Consider the following 25,413-nt stretch of genomic DNA (forward strand, 5'->3'; position numbering starts at 1 on the left):
TGAATTGCTCTTCAACAGTGGGAAGCAAGAAGGTGCTTAAAACATCAATGTAGGCCTGTGCCACGCAAAACAACAAGGGGTGCAAGCCCCCTCAATGAAAAACATGACCACACCATAACACCACCGCCTCCGAATTTTACTGTTGGCACTACACACGCTGGCAGATGACGTTCACCGGCCATTGGCCACACCCACACACTGGCATCGGATCGCCACATTGCGTACCACACCAAGCGAGGCGTCGTTTGGCATTTACCGGCATGATGTGTGGCTTATGAGCAGCCACTCGACCATGAAATCCAAATTTTCTCACCTCCCTCCTAACTGTCATGGTACTTGCAGTGGATCCTGATGCAGTTTGGAATTCCTGTGTGATGGTCTGGATAGATGTCTACCTATTACACCTTATGACCCTCTTCAACTCTCGGCGGTCTCTGTCAGTCAACAGACGAGGTCGGCCTGCACGCTTTTGTGCTGTACGTGTCCCTTCACGTTTCCACTTCACTATCACATCGGAAACAATGGACCTAGGGATGTTTAACTGTGTGGAAATCTCGCGTACAGCCGTATGATACAGGTGACACCCAAACACCTAACCACTTTCGAAGTCCGTGAGCTCCGCGGAGCGCTCCATTCTGCTCTCTCGCGATGTCTAATGTCTATTGAGGTCGATGATATGTCAAGACTGGGTTTTCATTCTCAGGAATTTCATTCCACCCACCCACTTATCATCGTAGAACCTTCGTTCTGTCAATACTTGAATATCGCTTGTCAGTCTGGCATCTGCACCAAATGCGGTTAATACGGGAAATAGAGAAGATCCAGAGAAGAGCAGCGCGTTTCGTTACAAGTTCACTTAGTAAACGAGAGAGTATCACGGAGATTATCGGCCAACACCAACGGCAGACGCTGCAGAAGACTCATTCTGCAACACGGTGTGCTGTAACACTAAAGATGCGATAGCTTAACCTCCTAAAAGAGCCAACCAACATACTGCTTTCTCCACCGTACATCTCGCGAATATATCATGAAGATAATATATTATAGATTCAAGGTCACACAGAGGGTTACCAGCAGTCGTTCTTACCGCAAACCTTTCTCGACTGGAACAAGGAAAGAGGAACTAGCAGTGGTACACAGTGACGTTCCCAATACTTTGTAGTGTGGATTGGTTCAAATGGTTCTGAGCACTATGGGACTTAACATCTATGGTCATAAGTCCCCTAGAACTTAGAACTACTTAAACCTAACTAACCGAAGGACATCACACAACACCCAGCCATCACGAGGCAGAGAAAATCCCTGACCCCGGCGGGAATCGAACCCGGGAACCCGGGCGTGGGAAGCGAGAACGCTACCGCACGATCACGAGATGCGGGCTTTGTAGTGTGGATTGTGGGGTACAGAGGGTGTAAACGGTAACTGTTTACAACGTACAGCAGTGGTGTAGAAGTGGTGAAGACGCACAACTTGATATAGAACGCTTGCGGTCTGTCAAGCCGGAAAAACATCTCAAATCGGCCTGGGAAAATCGCCTACGCTACAGTGTATGCGAGTCGCGCCCCATTTTTCAATATTCCCCCCCCCCCCTCTCTCTCTCTCTCTCTCTCTCTCTCTCTCTCTCTCTCTCTCGCACAAACTATTCGTCACAGAGGAAAAATAGGATCTTTTTTCTGTAGGAAATTTTATGCAGTTTAATTTTGTACTGGAACAGGTTTTACTGCAGGCCGCGATTTTCGAGTTACTCAAGAAAAACCTACGTAAGAGACCTTCAAATGCACCCCTGCACTCATCCCACACTGGTCAGCATTTTTCGTACGTTGTTCCTCCTACCACTGTAAAAACAATTTGCGACTACACGAATTATTTCCGATATTCGACCTTTTTTCGTCATTGATTATGTCCTTAGTAAGTATAGATTTTTACATTAGTGTGCCCCTAATCTAAGTATTTCCATGGTTATACATTCTTCAATCAATAAAAAAACCAATGGCCACAAATGAAGAAACCGCTGAATCGTATACCTTACTGTAAAACGTACCTGTTACTTTCATTTCCATTACTTCTGGGGTTAGACATTCTTCCTCTCTCTACGTTTAACACAGATCTTCTGTTTCGACATCACTTACCTGCAACAAAAAGAAAGTTCTTATATAAAACATCATTGTAAAACATAACAAAAAGTAGTTCTATGAATTTTATTTACCCAGTTTAGCATTTGACTTCTGACAACTGACCCCCTGAATACGAGGTCGCAAGTTCAATCTTCAGTAAGGCAAATGACGTGCATCAGGAGAGTGACAGAAAATGAGTGTCCTTGAGTTGCAGAAGCCAACTTTTTATGGAATGTATGTATTACACTTCGCAAAACGGACATTGTCGACATTCACGGTATATTCAAAACAAACTTGCACCACGAACATTGAATGAAAAATAGCGCGCTACAGTGATCACAAAGGTTCGCAGCATCAAGATCGAAGGCGCATTCCTTGGGAGTTACAAACCGTGCACAACGTTCAGATAGGTATCTACTCTTACAGAATACATATTGTTATAAAGAGGTGATGAGAACTGATGGAATATAATGGCACGCAACCGAATGCGAAACAGTCTGTCGTGAAACTTATCGTGAAATTGGCTGTCCTTTAAGGTGTAGCCGCAGTTAGAGCGATAATATGTTTTATAGGCACGGAAAAAAGCATCCACGGGCTGAATTTGTCCGGTTGTTCCAGATGGTACGAACTACAACGTCACAAGTTTTTCAGGAGGGATAGTTTGCTCTTTTATACGCAGATCAGGAATCAGCAAAAGCAAGTTACTTTGATCAGCTATTGGTCAAAAGCAGTGCTCATACCATAGCTGTGGTTCTCTTACGCCCATTTTCTCACTCTCGCTTGCTGTGACGTACACTTTCCCCACTGTCCTTTTAAGATGAAGCAAGCGAGAAAGAATCGTAGGGGTAGAGCATCTCCAACTTCTAGCAACACGCAGCCAATATGCCGGATTAATAGTCGGCATAATTAAATACGGATGCGTCAAGGCATTGATGTTAGTTGATCTTGTTACGACTCTCTTGGTACCTCTAATTTGCAGGGTTCCTTTTATAGGCATTTCCTCTTCAAATCTCGATTAATCGGAGTTATTTAAAATTCCTTACTGAACGATAGGATAAGTTCGTTTATCTCACCTACAAATGTTCAGGCTGATTTCGCAGTTTGCTGTGCATCGTCACCTTGACGCTCCGTTTGAAATTTCGTTACCTTACGTGCTCCAATTCTGTAGCACTGTTTGGAGTTACGTAACCATCCACTGCTTCCCTTGAAATCACTGCAACCTTGTTACGCGCAGTTTGATGTGCATAACGCAGTAGGTCACTATTATGTACATGCTAAAAACTGCATAGAGCATCGTTGAAACGCGCAAAGAACAGTTTTTGTAAAAAGGGCGCCTTGTCCTCACTCTAATTTCCGTAGTTTTTCTTGTGCACTACACGATCATACTGCTGCGGACTTATTCGAAATTGTTCCGAATTGTTTTTTTAATATCATGCGAATGACCTTACATGTACGTAATTATGTTTAGTACCCGCTCGCTGGACAACAATTGTCCTCTACTACGTTCCACGTGGTTACTTGCCAGACAAGGACGAAGAACTGTGTGGCTAGACACATTTTCACTCGCTAAGGATGTACAGTATCGTCATCAGTGCACGCCTCATGTACATTGTCCGCACACTCGAGCGTATACGAACCACACATTCCACTCACTCATCTTGTAGAAACGCTAATATTTATCTGCCATTTCTTTCTTGCCGTTGCCATTGTTCTGCTTAGTATCAACACGACTAGAACTGCACACTTTTGTGAGTCACTCAACGACCAAGCAGTTCGACTACGCTTCTTAACCTCATGACGTGCTCACCATTAGATAACTCCGGTCCGACCCCCTGTTGCCATTAGCAGTCAATATTGTGGTTGCACGGTACACAACATGTGCGGCTTCGAATACTATAATCATCATTGGCCTTTCGCGACTTCACATTCAAGGGGTTCCTTGCGAGTCAGTAAGTAATGAGGTTACTCAATAGGTTTTTGCTTCAGTAATGTGTAGTCCCATTGGTTCTGCCCCATTTTTTCCACTAATTCTCTCTTTCTGCTTGCTGCTACGTCCTGATAAATCTCTCATTTTTTTCGTTTGAGTATGCAGATGTGTTCCCATTACATTACTGACATTTCTCTTAATTTCAGGCTATCCCAAGAGCTCTTGCGAAATTTGAAACCTTACCTTCCCCAAGCGCTAAACCACACTGTTTACAGAATTGAACTCCATCTGTTAAAGGATGCCGACAAAAGAAAGTATTCATGCAAGCACATGGGCTGGGGACACATCTGGTGCGAAATGGCTTCGAAAAGCAATGGGTGAAAGGAAATCATCCCCTAGTGCAGTGGTAAGTCGCGCCCATTCCCCACAATATCATCACCACCACCACCACCACCACCACCACCACCACCACCACCACCACCACCAGTCTACATCATCTACGGATTATATTGCTACACACGAATGCGGGAAAGAAGTGTTCCATTCCGGGTTACTATCTCCGATTTTTCTACGGTGGGAAAAAAATGGAATGGGGCCCACTCAGCATCGCGAGGTCAAATGAGAGCGTAATCGATAAAGGTGAAAATTGCAGCAATTTGCGAAAGGATTGCACTTCTCTCACGTTGAACGATTCTCTTCAGTCGTCGTTGATCCCGTTCCTGTAGTATCTTTCTCCGGCCGCAGCGATGTCTGAGATTTTATGTTTTACCGGATTCCTGATATTCACGGCACACTCGTGAAACGGTCGTATGTGAAAATCCCAACTTCGTTGCTACCTCGGAGATGCTGTGACCCATCGCTTGTAAAAGTTGATAACTTGCTATTGTAGCAGCAGAACCCGATCTAACAATTGACACTCGCAGTCTTACATAGGCATTGCCGTCCGCGGCGCCGTATTCTGCCTGTTTACATATATCTGTATTTGAATACGCATGCCTATACCAGTTTCTTTGGCGCTTCTTGGTAATTCACTATTGTGAAAAGCCTACTATGTAAGCTCAGAAATGGTGCAGCGAAATTCTACAGAAGAAAATACAACATCACCTACTTCTGAAGTAAGAAAATTACCTAGAATTGAACATTTAGCCCTGTTCCGTTTCATGGAATGCGAACGCTTCGCTTGTTACACCAGAAAACAATCGTTGCTCGACTAGCTTACGAATTTATTCAGGTACTCGATACAACTGACAAAGACAAACTGTATGATACCTGGACCGGCGCATGAGCTCATGAATTCAAGTCACGATCCCTGCTTATAGCATTCCAGCCTGTTACCGCTGCGCCACCTTCCCCGTCGTCACTTCCACTTCAGTATGCATCTCGCAGTGCTAACTTCTGTGGCGGCATGCGAAGGACCAGTGTGTTCAAAGGTGGAGATTTCCGCCAACTGGCGGCAGCAACACTTTCGCGTGATGCACGTGCCTCAGCCCACTGGGCGTACAGGTGGGTCGGCCGCAGCGCCGCGCGACGCCCGCTCATTATGCACGCTTATAGGCCACGCCGGGGCTGTTATGGGCTATATACGGCACCGCCCCAGCCGCGTTTTATTGGGCTGTTCAGACGGCCTACGTGCTACTCCTTGGACAGCATTAAACCGCCCCTTAGTCCTCGAGCTTTAAGCGTTACATTTGCTACTGGAAATAGAAAGGGAGTAACCGCCGTGATATCCGTGCTACGAAATATCGGCAAATTTCTGGCAGGGAATTCTTTCTTACGTTGGTCAAACGAAAAAAATAATTTCTCATGAAATTTATCTTCAATTATCACTACGTGTGTGGCAGTTTAGAATTTCAGGATAGAAGAAACTTTTGTAGTAAAAATCGTTCGGCAGCGGTTCGTTGTTAACATACGAATTATTTTGGAACCATCAGATATTTCTAATGCTACAGTGCCGTAAACCGGTAGAGTTAAAAAAAAGGGGGGGGGCATGTATTATTTCCATTGCACAATATATTCGTATTGTAGAAACATGTTGAACCCGAAATTTCCTGTCAGATAAAACTGCAGAGCCGGATTGGGCTCTGAAACATAATACTTATCTTTCAGGAGCACCATTCTTACCAACTTATCCAATCCCGCAAACCTTTGTAAGTAGGCTGTTTAGGTTTTTATGTTGGTAACCCCACGTAGTGCTCTGTATAAAGATGGATGTGAACAGCGTGTAGCGTTGGGCAGTTGGAGGTGAGCCGCCAGCAGTGGTGGACGTGGGGGGAGAGGTTCCTATGAGAGAGGACGATCTGGATGTGTGTCCGTCAGAAAAAGGAAATTTGTAAGACTGGATTTCATGAACTGATTATATACAATTTTTTGAACACTATTAAGGTAAATAATTGTTTGTTCTCTATCAAAATCTTTCATTTGCTAACTATGCCTATTAGTAGTTAGTGCCTTCAGAATTTTTTATTTTGTTGTTGTTGTGGTCTTCAGTCCTGAGACTGGTTTGATGCAGCTCTCCATGCTACTCTATCCTGTGCAAGCTTCTTCATCTCCCAGTATCTACTGCAACCTACATCCTTCTGAATCTGCTTAGTGTATTCATCTCTTGGTCTCCCTCTACGATTTTTACCCTCCACACTGCCCTCCAATGCTAAATTTGTGATCCCTTGATGCCTCAAAACATGTCCTACCAACCGATCCCTTCTTCTGGTCAAGTTGTGCCACAAACTTCTCTTCTCCCCAATCCTATTCAATACCTCCTCATTAGTTACGTGATCTACCCACCTTATCTTCAGCATTCTTCTGTAGCACCACATTTCGAAAGCTTCTATTCTCTTCTTGTCCAAACTAGTTATCGTCCATGTTTCACTTCCATACATGGCTACACTCCATACAAATACTTTCAGAAACGACTTCCTGACACTTAAATCTATACTCGATGTTAACAAATTCCTCTTCTTGAGAAACGCTTTCCTTGCCATTGCCAGTCTACATTTTATATCCTCTCTACTTCGACCATCATCGGTTATTTTACTCCCCAAATAGCAAAACTCCTTTACTACTTTAAGTGTCTCATTTCCTAATCTAATTCCCTCAGCATCACCCGACTTAATTTGACTACATTCCATTATCCTCGTTTTGCTTTTGTTGATGTTCATCTTATATGCTCCTTTCAAGACACTGTTCATTCCGTTCAACTGCTCTTCCAAGTCCTTTGCTGTCTCTGACAGAATTACAATGTCATCGGCGAACCTCAAAGTTTTTACTTCTTCTCCATGAATTTTAATACCTACTCCGAATTTTTCTTTTGTTTCCTTTACTGCTTGCTCAATATACAGATTGAATAACATCGGGGAGAGGCTACAACCCTGTCTTACTCCTTTCCCAACCACTGCTTCCCTTTCATGCCCCTCGACTCTTATAACTGCCATCTGGTTTCTGTACAAACTGTAAATAGCCTTTCGCTCCCTGTATTTTACCCCTGCCACCTTCAGAATTTGAAAGAGAGTATTCCAGTTAACATTGTCAAAAGCTTTCTCTAAGTCTACAAATGCTAGAAACGTAGGTTTGCCTTTTCTTAATCTTTCTTCTAAGATAAGTCGTAAGGTCAGTATTGCCTCACGTGTTCCAACATTTCTACGGAATCCAAACTGATCTTCCCCGAGGTCGGCTTCTACCAGTTTTTCCATTCGTCTGTAAAGAATTCGCGTTAGTATTTTGCAGCTGTGACTTATTAAACTGATAGTTCGGTAATTTTCACATCTGTCAACACCTGCTTTCTTTGGGATTGGAATTATTATATTCTTCTTGAAGTCTGAGGGTATTTCGCCTGTCTCATACATCGTGCTCACCAGCTGGTAGAGTTTTGTCATGACTGGCTCCCCCGAGACCATCAGTAGTTCAAATGGAATGTTGTCTACTCCCGGGGCCTTGTTTCGACTTAGGTCTTTCAGTGCTCTGTCAAACTCTTCACGCAGTATCTTATCTCCCATTTCGTCTTCATCTACATCCTCTTCCATTTCCATAATATTGTCCTCAAGTACATCGCCCTTGTATAAACCCTCTATATACTCCTTCCACCTTTCTGCCTTCCCTTCTTTGCTTAGAACTGGGTTGCCATCTGAGCTCTTGATATTCATACAAGTGGTTCTCTTCTCTCCAAAGGTCTCTTTAATTTTCCTGTAGGCAGTATCTATCTTACCCCTAGTGAGACAAGCCTCTACATCCTTACATTTGTCCTCTAGCCAACCCTGCTTAGCCATTTTGCACTTCCTGTCGATATCATTTTTGAGACGTCTGTATTCCTTTTTGCCTGCTTCATTTACTGCATTTTTATATTTTCTCCTTTCATCAATTAAATTCAATATTTCTTCTGTTACCCAAGGATTTCTATTAGCCCTCGTCTTTTTACCTACTTGATCCTCTGCTGCCTTCACTACTTCATCCCTCAGAGCTACCCATTCTTCTTCTACTGTATTTCTTTCCCCCATTCCTGTCAATTGTTCCCTTATGCTCTCCCTGAAACTCTCTACAACCTCTGGTTCTTTCAGTTTATCCAGGTCCCATCTCCTCAAATTCCCACCTTTTTGCAGTTTCTTCAGTTTCAATCTGCAGTTCATAACTAATAGATTGTGGTCAGAATCCACATCTGCCCCAGGAAATGTCTTACAATTTAAAACCTGGTTCCTAAATCTCTGTCTTACCATTATATAATCTATCTGATACCTACTAGTATCTCCAGGATTCTTCCAGGTATACAACCTTCTTTTATGATTCTTGAACCAAGTGTTGGCTATGATTAAGTTATGCTCTGTGCAAAATTCTACAAGGCGGCTTCCTCTTTCATTCCTTCCCCCCAATCCATATTCACCTACTATGTTTCCTTCTCTCCCTTTTCCTACTGACGAATTCCAGTCACCCATGACTATTAAATTTTCGTCTCCTTTCACTACCTGAATAATTTCTTTTATCTCATCATACATTTCATCTATTTCTTCATCATCTGCAGAGGTAGTTGGCATATAAACTTGTACTACTGTAGTAGGCATGGGCTTTGTGTCTATCTTGGCCACAATAATGCGTTCACTATGCTGTTTGTAGTAGCTAACCCGCACTCCTATTTTTTTATTCATTATTAAACCTACTCCTGCATTACCCCTATTTGATTTTGTATTTATAACCCTGTAATCACCTGACCAAAAGTCTTGTTCCTCCTGCCACCGAACTTCACTAATTCCCACTATATCTAACTTTAACCTATCCATTTCCCTTTTTAAATTTTCTAACCTACCTGCCCGATTAAGGGATCTGACATTCCACGCTCCGATCCGTAGAACGCCAGTTTTCTTTCTCCTGATAACGACGTCCTCCTGAGTAGTCCCCGCCCGGAGATCCGAATGGGGGACTATTTTACCTCCGGAATGTTTTACCCAAGAGGACGCCATCATCATTTAATCATACAGTAGAGCTGCATGTCCTCGGGAAAAATTACGGCTGTAGTTTCCCCTTGCTTTCAGCCGTTCGCAGTACCAGCACAGCAAGGCCGTTTTGGTTAATGTTACAAGGCCAGATCAGTCAATCATCCAGACTGTTGCCCCTGCAACTACTGAAAAGGCTGCTGCCCCTCTTCAGGAACCACATGTTTGTCTGGCCTCTCAACAGATACCCCTCCGTTGTGGTTGCACCTACGGTACGGCCATCTGTATCGCTGAGGCACGCAAGCCTCCCCACCAGCGGCAAGGTCCATGGTTTATTTAGCTGGCAGTATTGGTGCTCGCTGTATTGCAGTAGTTCGAGTAACGAAGATTTTTTTTGAGGTAAGTGATTCATGAAAGGTATAGGCTATTGTTAGTCAGGGCTATTCTTTTGTAGGGATTATTGAAAGTCAGACTGCATTGCGCTAAAAATATTGTGTGTCAGTTTAGTGATGATCAGAACAAGTAAAGAGAGAACTGTCCGAGTGCGTTCAGCTTTGCTCAGCTGTTTGAAAATCAAATAACGTAAGAGTTTTTCCAGCACTGTCATTCTTTACATACAAAGGGAAGTTTCGCCTTAAGTGCGAGAAATTCATTTTTTATTCTAAAGGAACTTTCGGTATTTTTTCGTGTTCTGTTACTTGCTTTGTGTTTGCATGATCTGCCGTTTTCATTTTTTTCATCGTTGTACCTCGTCTTTTAAACATTTATTGGTTTCTGTTACATAAAATTATGTTTCGAATTTATAGGCATTACGGCTAAGTTTTTCCAGAGCTGATTTCCGAAAATTTGATAATCATTACCACCACCAGCAGCAAAAGTCCTTTCACGCCCCTGCTGGACACAACCAAGCATTACGGTATTCAGGTATATGCATTACCGTGCGTGGTGGCGCAGTGGTTGGCACACTGGACTCGCATCCGGGAGGACGACGGTTCAAACCAGCGTCCGGCCATCCTGATGTAGGTTTACCGTGATTTCTCTAAATCGCTTCAGGAAAATGGCGGGTTGGTTCCTTTGAAAGGACACGGCCGACTTTCTTCCCCATCCTTACCTAACCCGATTGGGGCCGATGACCTCACTGTTTGGTCCCCTTCCCCCAAATCAACTAACCAGACAGGTATATGCTCAACCAATTTGTTGCCATCTACTCTCTAGACATTAGATAGTTGGCTCAGTCATGCGATCCACTGAAAATATCATTAGTGGATCTTCCATGTATACTCCACGGCTGCACGTTTCACCCACCTCCTACTTAACTTCATGATAATCATAATTAAGTCTTCAGACCCAATCTGTCCCTGATCTGTTTGTTTCCCTTCCTATCGCCTCTTGTGATCCAACTCGCAAATATCTATCACTCGCCGACTAACCGCCAGTTTAAATAGTTTTCTCACTTCCCTTAAGACACAAATGGCAACACGCCCAGACACTAAACTTCACGCTTTAGATATGTCGGAATCTTAAGTTTTGGAAATTCTTTTTAATCTGGAAAGCACTCCACGTCATTGTTCTGTTACTTTCTTATTCTGCCCAACCAGCCGTTAGATATAATTCCCTTAAAAAATAAAAATTAATAACTAGTTCTATGTTTCGCTGTTTTCTTTTCGATATATTAATTTTACAGTATTTTACTCGTATTACAACTGTTTTATAGGTCTTCATTCAAAGTTTCTCTATAGAGCGTTTCCATTCGATGCTAAAAGTTCACCTGCAAATATAATGACATCCTCGAAAACGAAAGGTTAATGTATGTGAAATTAAATGGCTCTGAGCACTATGGGACTTGACTTCTGAGGTCATCAGTACCCTAGAACTTAGAACTACTTAAACCTAAGTAACTTAAGGACATCACACACATCCATGCCCGAGACAGGATTCGAACCTGCGACCGTAGCGGTCGTGCGGTTCCAGAGTGTAGCGCCTAGAACCGCTCGGCCACTCTGGCCGGCTGTTAAATTAACACGAATACCTTCTCCGTTCAAGAATCTCAAAATTTCCTCTAGGGCTAATGGGACTAATTTTTGTGATAACAAATGTCCCTGTCTGAATCATGTTTAATGTTAAATGTCACTGCCCTTATGAAAGATGTAGCACTGCCTACGATACTCTTCAATATACTAACATAGCTAAGTGTTTGACTCAGTTTTAACAAAATCTGTACGAATTGCCGCTAAGAAACAAGGTGAGTACACTGAAGAATGTACTCTCCACTGTATTTCAGTTCCATATTTAATTGTATTCTAACAGAATACTTGGGTGTATTTTCTTTCTTCGACTTCATCCATCTATGCACCACGTGAAATTAACTTTCTTATGAGGTCTTCTTTCCTGATTTTCATTCTTTCCAAGATTTCTTCGTTTTTTCACTGTGTTCTTTTCTACTTTCTTCCGTCCATACAGTGAAGCGCTTTCCGATCTTTCCCTGAAAACCCTCATACTTTCTTATATTGATTCGAAAAACTGGCCTGACTAGAATTTCTGCTTTAGCAACGTTTATTTCTGCTAAGTCCTATTTCACTGTCCAGGGCCAACTGATTTGTATATTGGGATTTCTGTCGAAACGGTCAAATACTTTTTAGTCACTCTTTTCCGCGTCATGAGAACCAACTGACCATAAAACGAAATTCTGCTTTTCCTCAGGAGTATCATATAGTATTTCAGTTTGGATGTAGATTCCTTCATTACTTCTTGTCATCAACTTTTCTTGGACCGAATATTTTCCGTCGTAACTTTCTTTTGTTTTTCTCCAACTCTTAGATTAAGATTTTTTTGAGGACCGAACATTCTGCTCCAGAAAGGCACTCCAAATTTATGTATGTTGTAGCGTTGGATTTTTTGTTTTCACTGGGAGTGATTTTTAATTTAAATATCCTCCGTTAACTGACAAGTCATTTCCATTTTCTGGGCTGCATTTTTATTTGCTTCTTTATCTAAACCATGTGGCTGTATTATTTCCTGTAAGTACTTAAATTTGTTCACTGCGTTGATTCTACTGTATCTTGTGCTTAGGAATTTTGGAGTACATTTACACAGTGTTTTGCTGCGGGGACTCCACTACAGCTGCCCAGAGCTCACATTTTGCTGTGCGATTCACAATTTTAGTTTTCTGCCTTGAAAATATTTGAAACACAAACAAATATTGCTTAGAGTTTGGTTAAACTCCCTCCCACTTACATCGGATAGGCATGAAGGATAAACCCTTTCTGCGGCTATCGGAAGGAAGGAAATGTAAATCACTTCCGTTTTCCTACAGTTTCTTCGAAGCATAGCAAATCTGCTTGCCACAAAACCTTGTGAAATGAAGGTGCTCTTTGGACAAGTGCTCCTGTTTCACTCTGTCGAATCCACTTCTTCTGTTATGTGAGATAGTAATTTACGAAATTTGTTATTCACTCAGTGATTAGCGCAATACTTTAATCTTCAAGCGTATGTATTCGAACCTCCAATGAGTTGTTATTTATGTTCCATTCTGTACACAGCTGGCATCATTTCAGATTGATTTATTTATTTATATATACTGATAAGTAAGTGTACGGTGACATAATTTTAAATCACTGTTCAGCTGTTGGCAATATAGTTCGATAACTACATTAATATCATTAAAAGGTTTGAAAAGATGGAGAAAATGTAAGAAAGGTTTTTTAAATTAAATCGGGCCGGCCGGGGTGGCCAAGCGGTTAAAGGCGCTACAGTCTGGAGCCGCGCGGCCGCTACGGTCGCAGGTTCGAATCCTGCCTCGGTCATGGACGTGTGTGATGTCCTTAGGTTAGTTAGGTTTAAGTAGTTCTAAGTTCTAGGGGACTGATGACCTTAGAAGTTAAGTCCCATAGTGCACAGAGCCATTTGAACCATTTTTTAAATTAAATCACAACAGCCAATATGTATGAGGACCTATTATTCTTCGTCAGTCTTGGCGACGTGAGCTGACACGCTACGCTACGTTGCGCAGTGGTTAACACACTGGACTTGCGTATGGGGGAGAGCGTGGTTCTAATTCCCGTCCAAATTTTGTGGTTGCCGTGGTTTCCTTAATCCACTCAAAGAAAACCCCTGGATGGTTCCCCTGAAAAAAAAAAACGTGTTCCACATATCCCTCAAATTCTAGCTTGTGCTCTGGGTCTAGTGACCTCGTCGTCGACGGGACATTAAACCCCTAGACTTTCCTCTTCTTTGTCTTTTCTTGTAAGAATAGAGGCCGTGCCGAGGGGTTCAGATCCTTTCGTCAGTAAGCTAAGACTTCGGATTTCGTGTCACATACGCTTGTACCTTCGCCGCAACCGAACAAAGGCCGCACACACAGAATCTCAAATGCAGTAAACGCAGGCGGTCCGCAAGAAGACAAAAAGTCCAGTGACCGTGAGCACAGAAGCAACCGTGAATAACGAACAACAGTCCGGAAAGCGATCACTTTGCGTCAGATTATGTTGCCCAGTGAAAATGATGTCAACTGCAGCTGCAAATGGTTATATTTTAAGACTGCGCCACAAACACGGTTCCTACTGACAGAGAGAAATTGTAACTGAGATAGAGTCGCGTAGTAGTGTAAAAGGATGTCCTTAAATGGAGAAGTATTAAAATGAGAACGGTTGAACAGTATAATGAGCGAAAAGTAATCCGTAAGCTATTGTTTACGTGGGAATTAAAAGAGTGTCAGCTGCAGCATGTCTCCTGCCCTTAAGCTTAGTTCAACTCGGAGTCAAGTCTCCGCACTAGCAATGACGTACGGCGTGGTAAGACATCCAGAAAACCTCACGTGTGGGAGGGTGTGTTCTGCATTTTTTTGGTGAATATACAATGCACTTTAACGTTCTTGCAACAATTGTCAGTGTGACGCAATTTCTGGACAGCGCCTTGTGTGGCTGGTCCTGCGTACCCTTATTTTGAATAACTTAAATAGTATGGTAATGGATTTACTTACGAATAGTTTTATTCTGCAGATCTGGAAATTTAGTGTTTATTTGTGCAGGATTTCGCTGTGCGCACAGTTTTTTTATGAGGTGACATTATGCACGATTTGGTCTGGTCTATCCATGCTGGTTTTTTTGTTTTACTCGAAGACACAGTCTTTCTCTTTTTGTAAATGGGATGGTTTTGGTTCACATCATTTTGGTACTTTCACTCCGTATTAAAATGCATTAAAAAATCAGCGTAGAAAATACTGACATTTTTAATACCGATCTTTTTATGAAGTTCGTACTATAGCAAACTCCCTATTACACGGTTTAATGCGGACCTGAGATTGCAGCGATTATCGAAATGCACAGACAATAGCAAGATACTAACGATTTCGGTGGCGACTAAAATTTACTGTACTTAAAAAAAGGATAAAAAAAAGGATACGTGACCCATTTGAACTCTCACTACATTACTATGCGTTACTCGCCGGAATCGGATGAATTATTTACAAAATTATCCTTAAAAAACCGTATTCGTATAATTTGTTTTCAATTCATTTCAGGAAATAACAGTACAGTTTTTTCTGTTCGTGTTCATTTCCTTTTCTCCTTACGATGGTTATTACTTTCCGGAGTGTTAACACACAGATGCAGTCAACAGAATTTTGTCCTCCATGCTGAGGGAATTAGCTTAGGTTATGCCACACTAAAGAGAGAACTTGAGATTCGTTATTTAGGTAGCTAAACATCTGATTATGGTCGAAGTAGGGGGGATATACAATGCAGAATGGCTACAGCAAGAAAGGCATTGACGAAAGAGAGGACTTTTTTATGTAACATAAATTTGTGCATTAGGAGGTCTTTTCTGAAGAAATTTGTATGGAGTGTAGCCTTTCAGAGAAGTGAAACATGGAAAATTAGCAGTTCAGACAAGAAGAGAATAAAAGATCTTGACATATTGTGCTACAGACGAATGCTGCAGATTACATGCGTAGATGGAGTAACTAGTGATTCTGAATAGAAATGAGGAGAAAAAAGGAATCACTTGACTAAAAGAAGCAGCATTAATCAATCGCCAGTTTGGTAACGGAGGAAAGTACGAGTACGTATGGTTTGTGAAAGGAAGGGAAAGCAGGTGGACGGGAGATGGATTGGGGGGGGGGGGGGGGGAAGAAAGCAGATTGTCGAGGGAGACCAAGGGATGAATACAGTAAAGCAGGTTCAAATGAATGTAGCTTGCAGCAGTCTGTCTGCTGATGATTCTGTGGCGTATGGGCAGGTGTCATCTTTGAGTGACTCTAGGAGGATGCAAGAGGACTTGGTCAAATTTTCTAGCTGCTGTCATGAATGAAAGCTTGCTCTAAATGTAAGTTTATGCATATGAGTAAGGAAAAACAACCCTATTATGTTCGAATACAGCATTAGTAGTTTACTGCGTGACAGACGTCGTTTAAATGTCTAGGCGTAACCAGATGAAGGTTTCACTCTGCAGCAGAGTGTGCGCTGCTTTGAAATTTCCTGGCAGGTTGAAACTGTGTGCCGGACCGAGAGTCGAACTCAGCGCACATTCCGCTGCAGAGTGAAAATTTCACGCTAGAAACGTCCCCCAGCCTGAGCCTGTGGCTAGGCCATGTCTCCGCAACATCGCCTCTTCCAAGAGTGCTGGTCTTACGAAGTTTCGCAGGAGAGTGCCTGTAACGTTTGGAAGGTGGGACATTTGTTACTGGCGGAAGTAAAGCTGTTAGGACGAACAGTGAGTCGTGCTTGGGTAATTCAGGCGCTATAGCACTTTCCCGCGTTAAGTCAAAGGCTCCGAATTCCAGTCTCGGTCCGGCACAGAGTTTTAATTTGCCGAATGGTTTCATCTAGGCGTAACGTTACAAAGCGACATGAATTGAACACGTAAGGACATTAGTAGGAAAGGTGAATGGTTGACTTCGGTTTATTGAGGGAATTTTAGGAAAGGATGATCCTTCTGTAAAAGAGCGTGCATACAGAATATAAGTACGACCCATTCTTGAGTACTGTTACTGTATTTGGGATCCTCACCAGATCGGATTAGAGACACATCGGAACAATTCGAAGGCTAGATTTGTTTCCTGTAGATCGATCAACACGCGCATATTACGGCCGTGCCTCGTGAATTCAAATGGCAATTCCTGGAGGGAAGACAACGTTCTTCTCGAGGAGCGTTCTTGACGAAATTTAGAGAACCGGCATTTGAAACTGACTGCAAAACGATTCTACTGCTGCGAAGACGACATAAGGACTGCGAAGACGACATATGAGAAATAAGGACTCGTGCGGTGTATACGCAGTCGTTGTCCATTTGCTAGTGCAACATGAAAGGAAATGACGTGTAGTGGTATTGGTACCCTCCGCTACGCGCCATACAGCGGCTTGTGAGGTATGTATGTAGGGAGTACATGTACGCAGAAGTGTTGAGGCCTGCACAGGATCAGCGTGCAGAGCTGCATCGAAACTGCTTTCTGACCGACGACAAAGGCAGCAGCAACAACAGCGAGTCTCACTATAGGTCAACGTATTTCACTTCCGCTGTGTAGGTAATGAAACACGTGTCCGATGTATACCAGTGTATTCCAAACCGAACTATTCCTTCAAATTATAACTAAAAACTTCAAACTTTCTATTAACTTTCCAAAGAACAGTCAAAATATGTTCGGTTAATCCTTAAATCTGATAATCCGCACCCGGGCAATCAGGAGCTTGCTGTACTCAGAAATCTTGTTTAACAAATACTGTAGATTCATGACTAAGGCGCAATTGACGCATTTCTCACATTTACCGCTCAGAACATTTATTACCCCACAAAGGAGCAATTAGTCCGAGGCTGGCAACGGATGCTCCTAACCCACAGATGTTCCCAGATATGCAGTGGGTGCAACACTTAGTTTGAGCCGTTCCTTTTTTGTTTGTGATGCAGCGTCTTGAACTTGTTCTCACAAACAGTGGTGTTCAAATGGTTCAAATGGCTCTGAGCACTATGGGACTCAACTGCTTTGGTCATCAATCCCCTAGAACTTAGAACTACTTAAACCTAACTAACCTAAGGACATCACACACACATCCATGCCCGAGGCAGGATTCGAACCTGCGACCGTAGCGGTCGTGCGGTTCCAGACTGTAGCGCCTTTAACCGCTAACAGTGGTGTCATCTATGCAATTCAGTGTAGTGAAGAACTTAAAGATGTATTCTTAAATGTAGCGCTGAGTAACGTATCATAGAATTCAGCACAATGAGGAAACAAGCAGACAGGCGTCGACATAAGGAGGACGAGACCTAGCCGGCTAACCTCCCTTTCGTGGCAGCACCGCTAATGAAGTAATTACTTGCGAACGGCCGCCGCCGGTCGCTTTAAGTTACGGCCGCCGGGAACGCCGCAGTCTCGTAGGAAGGGTATCTCACCGCGCCCATCGGAGACATCGTAATTAGGAGCAATGAGGGCCAATCTGGAGGAGGACGGGCCTCTCTCTGTAAATACCACGGCGGCCACAGCGCGCCTAATGAGCGGAAGCCGACTTTCCTGCTCGGCTCCTGCCTCTAAGAGGCGGCGGCGGTGGCAGGCTCGGTACTCCAGCGGATGTACACGGACATTGTACGAGGGAAATATTAAAGATTATATTTCTATGTCTAAGGCCAAACTTTCTGAACTTTCGTTAATTTAGCTGCACATCACAACTATGCAACATTCACTACTTAAGATCAAGTATCGAATTACCATCATTGTATCTGAAGTACAAGGATAACAAGAAGACTTCAAACGAAACAACAATTTTACTGTTACCAGTCACTGTTTATTTCCACGGCGCGTTTCAAAGGTTTAAACCTCCACCATCAGGTGGATTTACATTTGTTAGTATGACGTGTGTGTTGTGTTGCGATTTTTTGTGGAACTTATGGCACTGTCTAGTGGAGAAACAAAACACAATTTCAGAACATAGATTTGGGTTTCTTTTGACAAAGAACTAAACATATATCTAATGGTAAAAATAAGTAAAATAGAGTGCCTCCAGTGCTCACAGGTTCCTTTCACTCTCATAACACATCACATGTATACTGTCAAACGTCTGAAGACTATTTGATGCAAGGGACATGCAGCAAAAGAGGACCATTATCACAAAAAAAAGGCTCTGAGCACTATGCGACTTAACTTCTGAGATCATCAGTCCCCTAGAACTTAGAACTACTTAAACCTAACTAACCTAAGGACATCACACACATCAATGCCCGAGGCAGGATTCGAACCTGCGACCGTAGCGGTCGTGCAGCTCCAGACTGTAGCGCTTAGAACAGCTCGGCCACTCCGGCCGGCCGCAAAGTACAAAGAATACACATCATAAAAACATAATTACAGAATAAGTTTGACAGGATTTTGGAGATCTTTATTCTGACGTGCTGAATACACGTGTTGCAATAAATATTTCAGGTGGTATATAAATCCGATTTCGTCCAGTTTATATGCACACATAAAAAAATGTTTTGCATCACCTCGGTTCCGAGAGTTCCGGAACCTGGACAGAAAACTGGAATAGAGATAATCATAAACATCATTTCCACCTTTTTATTTCTCATGAAAACCACACATTGCATGTTTTACCACCATACAGCGAGACCGTCAGAGGTGGTGATCCAGATTGCTGTACACACCGGTACCTCTAATACCCAGTAGCACGTCCTCTTGCATTGATGTATGCTTGTATTCGTCGTGGCATACTATCAAAAAGTTCTTCAAGGCACTGTTGGTCCAGATTGTCCCACTCTTCAATGGCGACTCGGCATAGATCCCTCAGAGTGGTTGGTGGGTCACGTCGTCCATAAACAGCCCTTTTCAATCGATCCCACGCATGTTCGATAGGGTTCATGTCTGGAGAACACGCTGGCCACTCTAGTCGAGAGATGTCATTATCCTGAAGGAAGTCATTCTGAAGGTGTGCACGATGGCGCGAATTGTCATCCATGATGAGGAAGGTCTCGCCAATATGCTGCCGATATGGTTGCACTATCGGTCGGAGAATGGCATTCACGTATCGCACAGCCGTTACGGCGACTTCCATGACCACCAGTGGCGTACGTCGGCCGCACATAATGCCACCCCCAAAAAACAGGGAACACAAAATTGTTAAGGCTTCCGTGGCCACTCGTTGACAAACTGCCTATTGGCGTCTGTCTCGGGTTCTTCGGCCGACGTTCATTTGATGATTTCACTGACGTTTCGCCAGAACGAGTGCCTGGCATTGTCAAAGCTTCACCTTCCATTGCCGGTGGTGAACTGGAGCCGAGCTCGCGGCCGCAGACACTATGTACCTGGCGCGCCAACGTCCGAGGGCTTATCCGCGGTCATTTCCGGTGCGGTTCTCCTCTTGCTACCTGCGACGGTCGTTCGCTGCAGTACAGGATAGTAGGATCCGTTTACCTCTCGCCCACACTCACCATCTATCTGGCAGATCAAGTTAATGGTATTTGCGACATGAACCAACAGAGCAAAAATATTTTTCTGATACTAACACCATCTTTGCATCAGCGTTTCGTATGTTTCGCGGTTTCCCCCACCATCTTCGAGTTCTACTTTACTGGTACGTTACTGGTAAAGGATGGGGGGGAAGGGGGGAGAGAGAAAAGGGAGGAAAAGAACGGCTTCTACGAAAGTAGCGGAAGACAATTGAAATATCCTCCTTGGATTGAAAAGTTACGAACTTTCACCAAGAATATTGCCATTTAATGCATACAAGATTCCCATTACCGTTAATTTGCTGCTTGGTTGACAAAAATAAGTTACTTCGCAATCTTAGCTTAAACCTCCAGTTCAAAATAATCCTGTAATAGCGACGACGTGTATGTTATTACGTTGATAGCTCTTCAGAAAATTTGGAGACAGCTGATACAGTATTGTACGTAGACCCTCCTGACTGTAAGTACGTGTCGTTGGAGTTAAAGAGTGTTGTTATCGCCACAAATCTGTCAGTCTCCATACAACTGTACGAATACCCCTCTCTTGCTACCCCTTCAGTGTTCCACTATCTTATCGATGCACGACACAATGGCGCGCACCATCATTACCAATTTTCATTTACCATTTAGAACTATCTTGTATAAACTTACAAATTGCACATTCTATCAAAACCATAGGTAATGCAATTGTTCTTCACAGGTGACACCTGCCTCCATAGGTGAGGTCGCTAACTTCCTCGAGTCGGATGTAGACGGTTCGAGTCCTGGTGTGCAGCGTGGGGGTAGCCGCGCGCTCTTGGGCGCCTTGTCACGGTTCGCGCGGCTTCCCCGACGGAGGTTCGAGTCCTCCCTCGAGCACGGGTGTGTGTGAGTTGTCCTTAGCGTACGTCAGTTTAAGTTAGAGTAAGTAGCGTGAAAGCCTAGGGACCGAAGACCTCAGCAGTTTGGTCCCACAGGATCTTACCACAAATTTCCAAAAATCCTAGTGTCAGAATTTTCACCACCGGAATTTCACCAGGAAGAGAAAGAAAAATGGTTGTGCGAAAACGCTAGTCACATGGCTACTAGAGTGCATTCAAATCTCTCCACCGTGTCTCATGATGTGAGGGCATGTATCACCTGATGGTGGTCTCCTACTATCTAAGAAGCAATCTGATTAACTATGTGGAAAGGGGCCATTCTGTGCAGAGGAAGAATAACTTTTCTGGTTAGGCTGCTTAACTTACCCTTCGAATCTCTGTCAGTAACGCCAGATGACTCCATAGGCCATCTTTTGTCCCACAGCGTTGCGCATGATATCTCTCGCGTTATTTTACAAAAGGAATATTGTGTAAATATTTATTTACAGCATAAATAAATTTTTAGCTAATCTCCTCTGTTTTTCACTATCCATTACCAAGACAGCGAGTAGCACTGCGGTGCTCTGCCTCACTTTCCGGCTAGATGGTTCCAGCTTCCGCCAGGGAAGGTGAACAAATTACCCAATCTGATTACGTCCGTTCAGAATTTGTATGACCGCTAAGGTCGTTCCTGCCTTCCGGAGAGAGAGGAGAAAAAAATATCGTTGCTCGGCAGACGATGGGATTCCACGAAATATCTGTAATTTCGTGCCATCACGAAGTTTGGGCTCGAGTATCTGATCGGCGTACGCAACGGCGTAACAAGTCCATAGCTGTTTCCCAGAGATAAGGGAACTACCTGCGAGGAAAGCAATGGCGCCGCTTTTCTCGAGATAGTTCCATCCGGTAAAGCGTGGAGGGCGTCAAGTTCCTACGCAATAGCCGTGTATAATATGCATACAAAGGGCCGAACACGTTGGTCGTCATAAAGTCGGGCGTTGCTCTGGAAGCGCGGAGATGGACCGTTTACCAGAGCGTACGACAGACCTACCCGAGATAATCAGCCTTCAGTAACGGGACTGTCCTCATAAAGCGAAATCTTACAAGACAATGCAGTGTCATGTAATTATGTGTCATGTTACTCCGCGGAGATGTGTCTGTGTACTCATTAGGCTCCAAGTCTAACAGCAGACCACACAACGTATTTATCTCCCTCTGCCATAGCGCTTGTCTGCGAATGAATTCTAAAATTAGACATGTGTGGCGAGGTACAATCCTTAGGTGTCCTGTTTAAATCCCGGTGACCGAACAAATAACTTTCATTGTGAAAATAAAATGAAATATTTTTATTTACGCTTATGACGACTCGCACTTTTCTTGTTGAGGTCTTCACTCCAGTAAGACTGCTTTGACAGCTCTCTGCTTAATCTATCCTGTCCATGTCTGTTCATCTACCCCCCCCCCTCTCCTCCCTCCCCCCCACCTCTTGCTATAGTAAATAAACTCCGCTGTATCGATCGTAATAATAAATCGACCTCTGCGTGGGAGTTCTGAATCTTTGTCAGCTGCCTTTTTTCCTCGCTCCAATATTAAAAATATACGAGTAAATTATATCTGAGAATAACTTCATTTTGTCCTGCAGAGGTTAGATGTATACACGACTAGCGCCTCTGTGTGCCATATTACAATATGATTGCTTATATTGCAATATTAAATTACCCATCTTGGACAGTGAGCAAGATAAATTTATTAATCCTCTTACTAGCTGACTGACCCGATTCAGCTAACATTAATACCCGTACATGTATTTTCCCTGGGTCAATTTTGAAAGTACCAATGCGATGCAGTTCTTGTACGGCTATCTGACGACAAAACCAAACGAGAAGTCGAACGCAATTTTTTTGATTTATTTAATTATATTTACAAACCTGAATCTTGGTGCGATTTTTCGAATGATATTTTAATTTGTAACGTAATCATTCATATGCTATTTTTATCTGTCGTCAGATAGTGCAGGTCAATGTTTACACTACACTACATTACCCTTGTTTAACTGTTGATAACGTTCATCTTATAACCTCTTTTCAAGACACTATCCTCTCCGTTCAACTGCGTTTCCCAGTCCTTCGCGGTCTCTGACTGAATTACAAAGTCATCGGCAAATTGCAAAGCTTTTATTTCTTCTCCCTCAACTTTAATTTCCTTTACAAATTTGTCTTTGATTTCTTTTAATGCTTGCTCACTGTACAGTCAACAACCATGTCTCACTCCCTTCTCAACTACTGCTTTCCTTTCATGTCGCTCGACTGTTATAACTACAATCTGGTTTACGAACAAATTGTAGATAACCTTTCGCTCCCTCCTTACTGTCAATACTGTAAAGAACATTCTTCTAACCTGTGAACGCTATAAACGTATGTTTGTCCTTCACCCTATACTTTAGGTCACAGTGTCAGTACTGCCTTGACAGTCACTGCATGTTACTGGAACGCAAGCTGATCTTCCCACGACGTCGGCTTCTACCATTTCTTTCACTCTACTGTAAGTAACTTCTGTCACTATCACTCTTGGCACAGTCAAAAGAATTTTACTGAACGGGATTCCAGCAATGAGCGTACACTCACACATCAAAAAACCATAGTACTCTTCAAAGAACACTGTGGCGAGCTCATTATCAGTAGATAACCGAGAACCTGGGAAAAAATTATACCTAAAACAGAAACAAAATTGACGAATATTTGCACTGGAAATATCGTAAACTCCAGTCCAGATCGTTTGCTCTACGTTTTCCATTTTTAATCTCGTATGAAATTCTGCAACATTTTTAGCACGAAGAAATCATTCCACAAAACTATGCTTTTGGGACATTATCTAGAGTACATGCTGAAACGTCCTGTTACCAGAAAATTCCAAAGCCGTATTCTCGACAATCTCGTAATGTTCCAGTATGAAGTTCGTCGATAACTGTCATACAAATCTAACAATAATAGCAGCTCCTTAGATATACTATCTGAAGGGAAGTATCTGGGCGCCTTTGTTTAATGCCGTATTGACCACGAGATGTCACTAGAGGCGGACCCGCCAGTATAAAACGACGCAAAGAGTACTGTGTTGTGGCAAGCGAAGCAGTAATGGCAAAATAGATCTGTCAGGAGCGCTCAGTGACTTCCAACGTGGACTAGTCATTGGATGTCACCCGAGTAACAGATTCATCAAGAACACTTTTTGACCCTTTAAAGCTGCCCGCCTCTCCTGTCGGTGACGTTATTGTAAAGTGGAAATGCGCAGAAACAAGCACTGCTAAACTAAGACCAGGGACACCTCGTGAACTGACAGATGATGAGGAGTTGGGGTTGAGGGGGCGCTCGACATCATGGTCATCAGGGCCCTGACGAAAATCCAAAATGAAATCTCATGGGTGGGGATGAAGGCTGTCCCCACATGCAGAGCAGTTTATAACGTACTAAAGGTGAACTGACAGAAGGAAACCGTCAAGCATTGTCAACGTAGGATGTAAAAACGGCATGAAATCAGCGGACGAAATCGCTCTTAAGTCCCTGAGTTCTACCAGTGGCCGAGCTAGCACAATAACTGTGCGTAGGAAGTTAAAGAGGTGTAGAGTACAATGTTCGAGCAAATCCTCATTAACCACACGTTACTACAGTCAATGCCAAGTGACGCTTGAGGTGCTATAAAGAGTGACGCTACTGGACAGTAGGTGACTGAAAGCAAGTGGGCCGGCCGGAGTGGCCGTATGGTTCTAGGCGCTACAGTCTGGAGCCGAGCGACCGCTACGGTCGCAGGATCGAATCCTGCCTCGGGCATGGATGTGTGTGATGTCCTTAGGTTAGTTAGGTTTAATTAATTCTAAGTTCTAGGCGACTGATGACCTCAGAAGTTAAGTCGCATAGTGCTCAGAGCCATTTGAACCATTTTGAAGCAAGTGGTATGAGGTGATGAATCACACTATTTCCTGTGGCAATCCCATAGAAGGGCTTCAATTTGGTGAACTGCCTGTGAGACGTTATCTGCCATCATGTGTACTGTGAAAAGTGAATAACGAAGGAAGTGGTGTTATAGTATGACGTTGCTTTTCGTTATTGGGGTGTTGTCCCCTTATTGCCTCCGAGAAAAATGAGGAAGGGTATGAACATATTTTACAGCATTATGTACTGCGGATAGTATAGAAGTAGTTCGCAGACGCTAATTGTTAGTGTCAGCATGACAATGCACCCTTTCATAAAGCAGCATCTGTGAAGTATGGTTTGTGGACCTCAAAATTCGTAAAATAGATTGGTCCGCCTCTAGACCCGGCCTGAAGTCAATGGAACACTTTTAGAATGAGTAGAACGGCGATTTCCCTCCAGAGCACAGCTTTCAACATCGCTACGTTGTCAGGTTTTGGTTCCCGAGGAAAAATGGGCTGTCCTTCCTCCACAGACATTCAAGCACCTCACTGAAAGTGTCCCGCGTGACACACACCATATTAATGTCCACTAATAAGTGCCCTGATACTTGTGACGAGATAGTGGACCTTTGCATCGCTTCTCTATGCTGGGCAGATGGTAATCCGTGTAGAAGCTTATAGAAACATGAAAAATAGTTTTGCATCAACCCAGTCCCCAGAAACCCTGAACACAGACGTTGACTGTGGATATTGCATCAAGACAGTCCCTTTGGCTGTTCAGAGATGT

At 43.3% G+C, this 25,413-nt stretch overlaps 1 protein-coding gene across 1 annotated transcript in view; it reads right to left on the bottom strand.

Annotated features, from left to right (window-relative positions):
• Positions 1-1,927: 1,927 nt before the first annotated feature.
• The window catches only part of LOC126101142 (Golgi-associated PDZ and coiled-coil motif-containing protein-like), a 482,442-nt gene continuing 458,956 nt past the window's right edge, over positions 1,928-25,413 (bottom strand). The window contains exon 3 of the mRNA XM_049911829.1: positions 1,928-2,129. Within this exon, the coding sequence (XP_049767786.1) occupies positions 2,097-2,129 (33 nt within the window). The 3' untranslated portion in view covers positions 1,928-2,096. The remainder of the gene's footprint in view (positions 2,130-25,413) is intronic.

This window comes from Schistocerca cancellata, chromosome 9 (assembly GCF_023864275.1).
Source record: "Schistocerca cancellata isolate TAMUIC-IGC-003103 chromosome 9, iqSchCanc2.1, whole genome shotgun sequence".
In the NCBI taxonomy this organism is placed as follows: domain Eukaryota; kingdom Metazoa; phylum Arthropoda; class Insecta; order Orthoptera; family Acrididae; genus Schistocerca; species Schistocerca cancellata.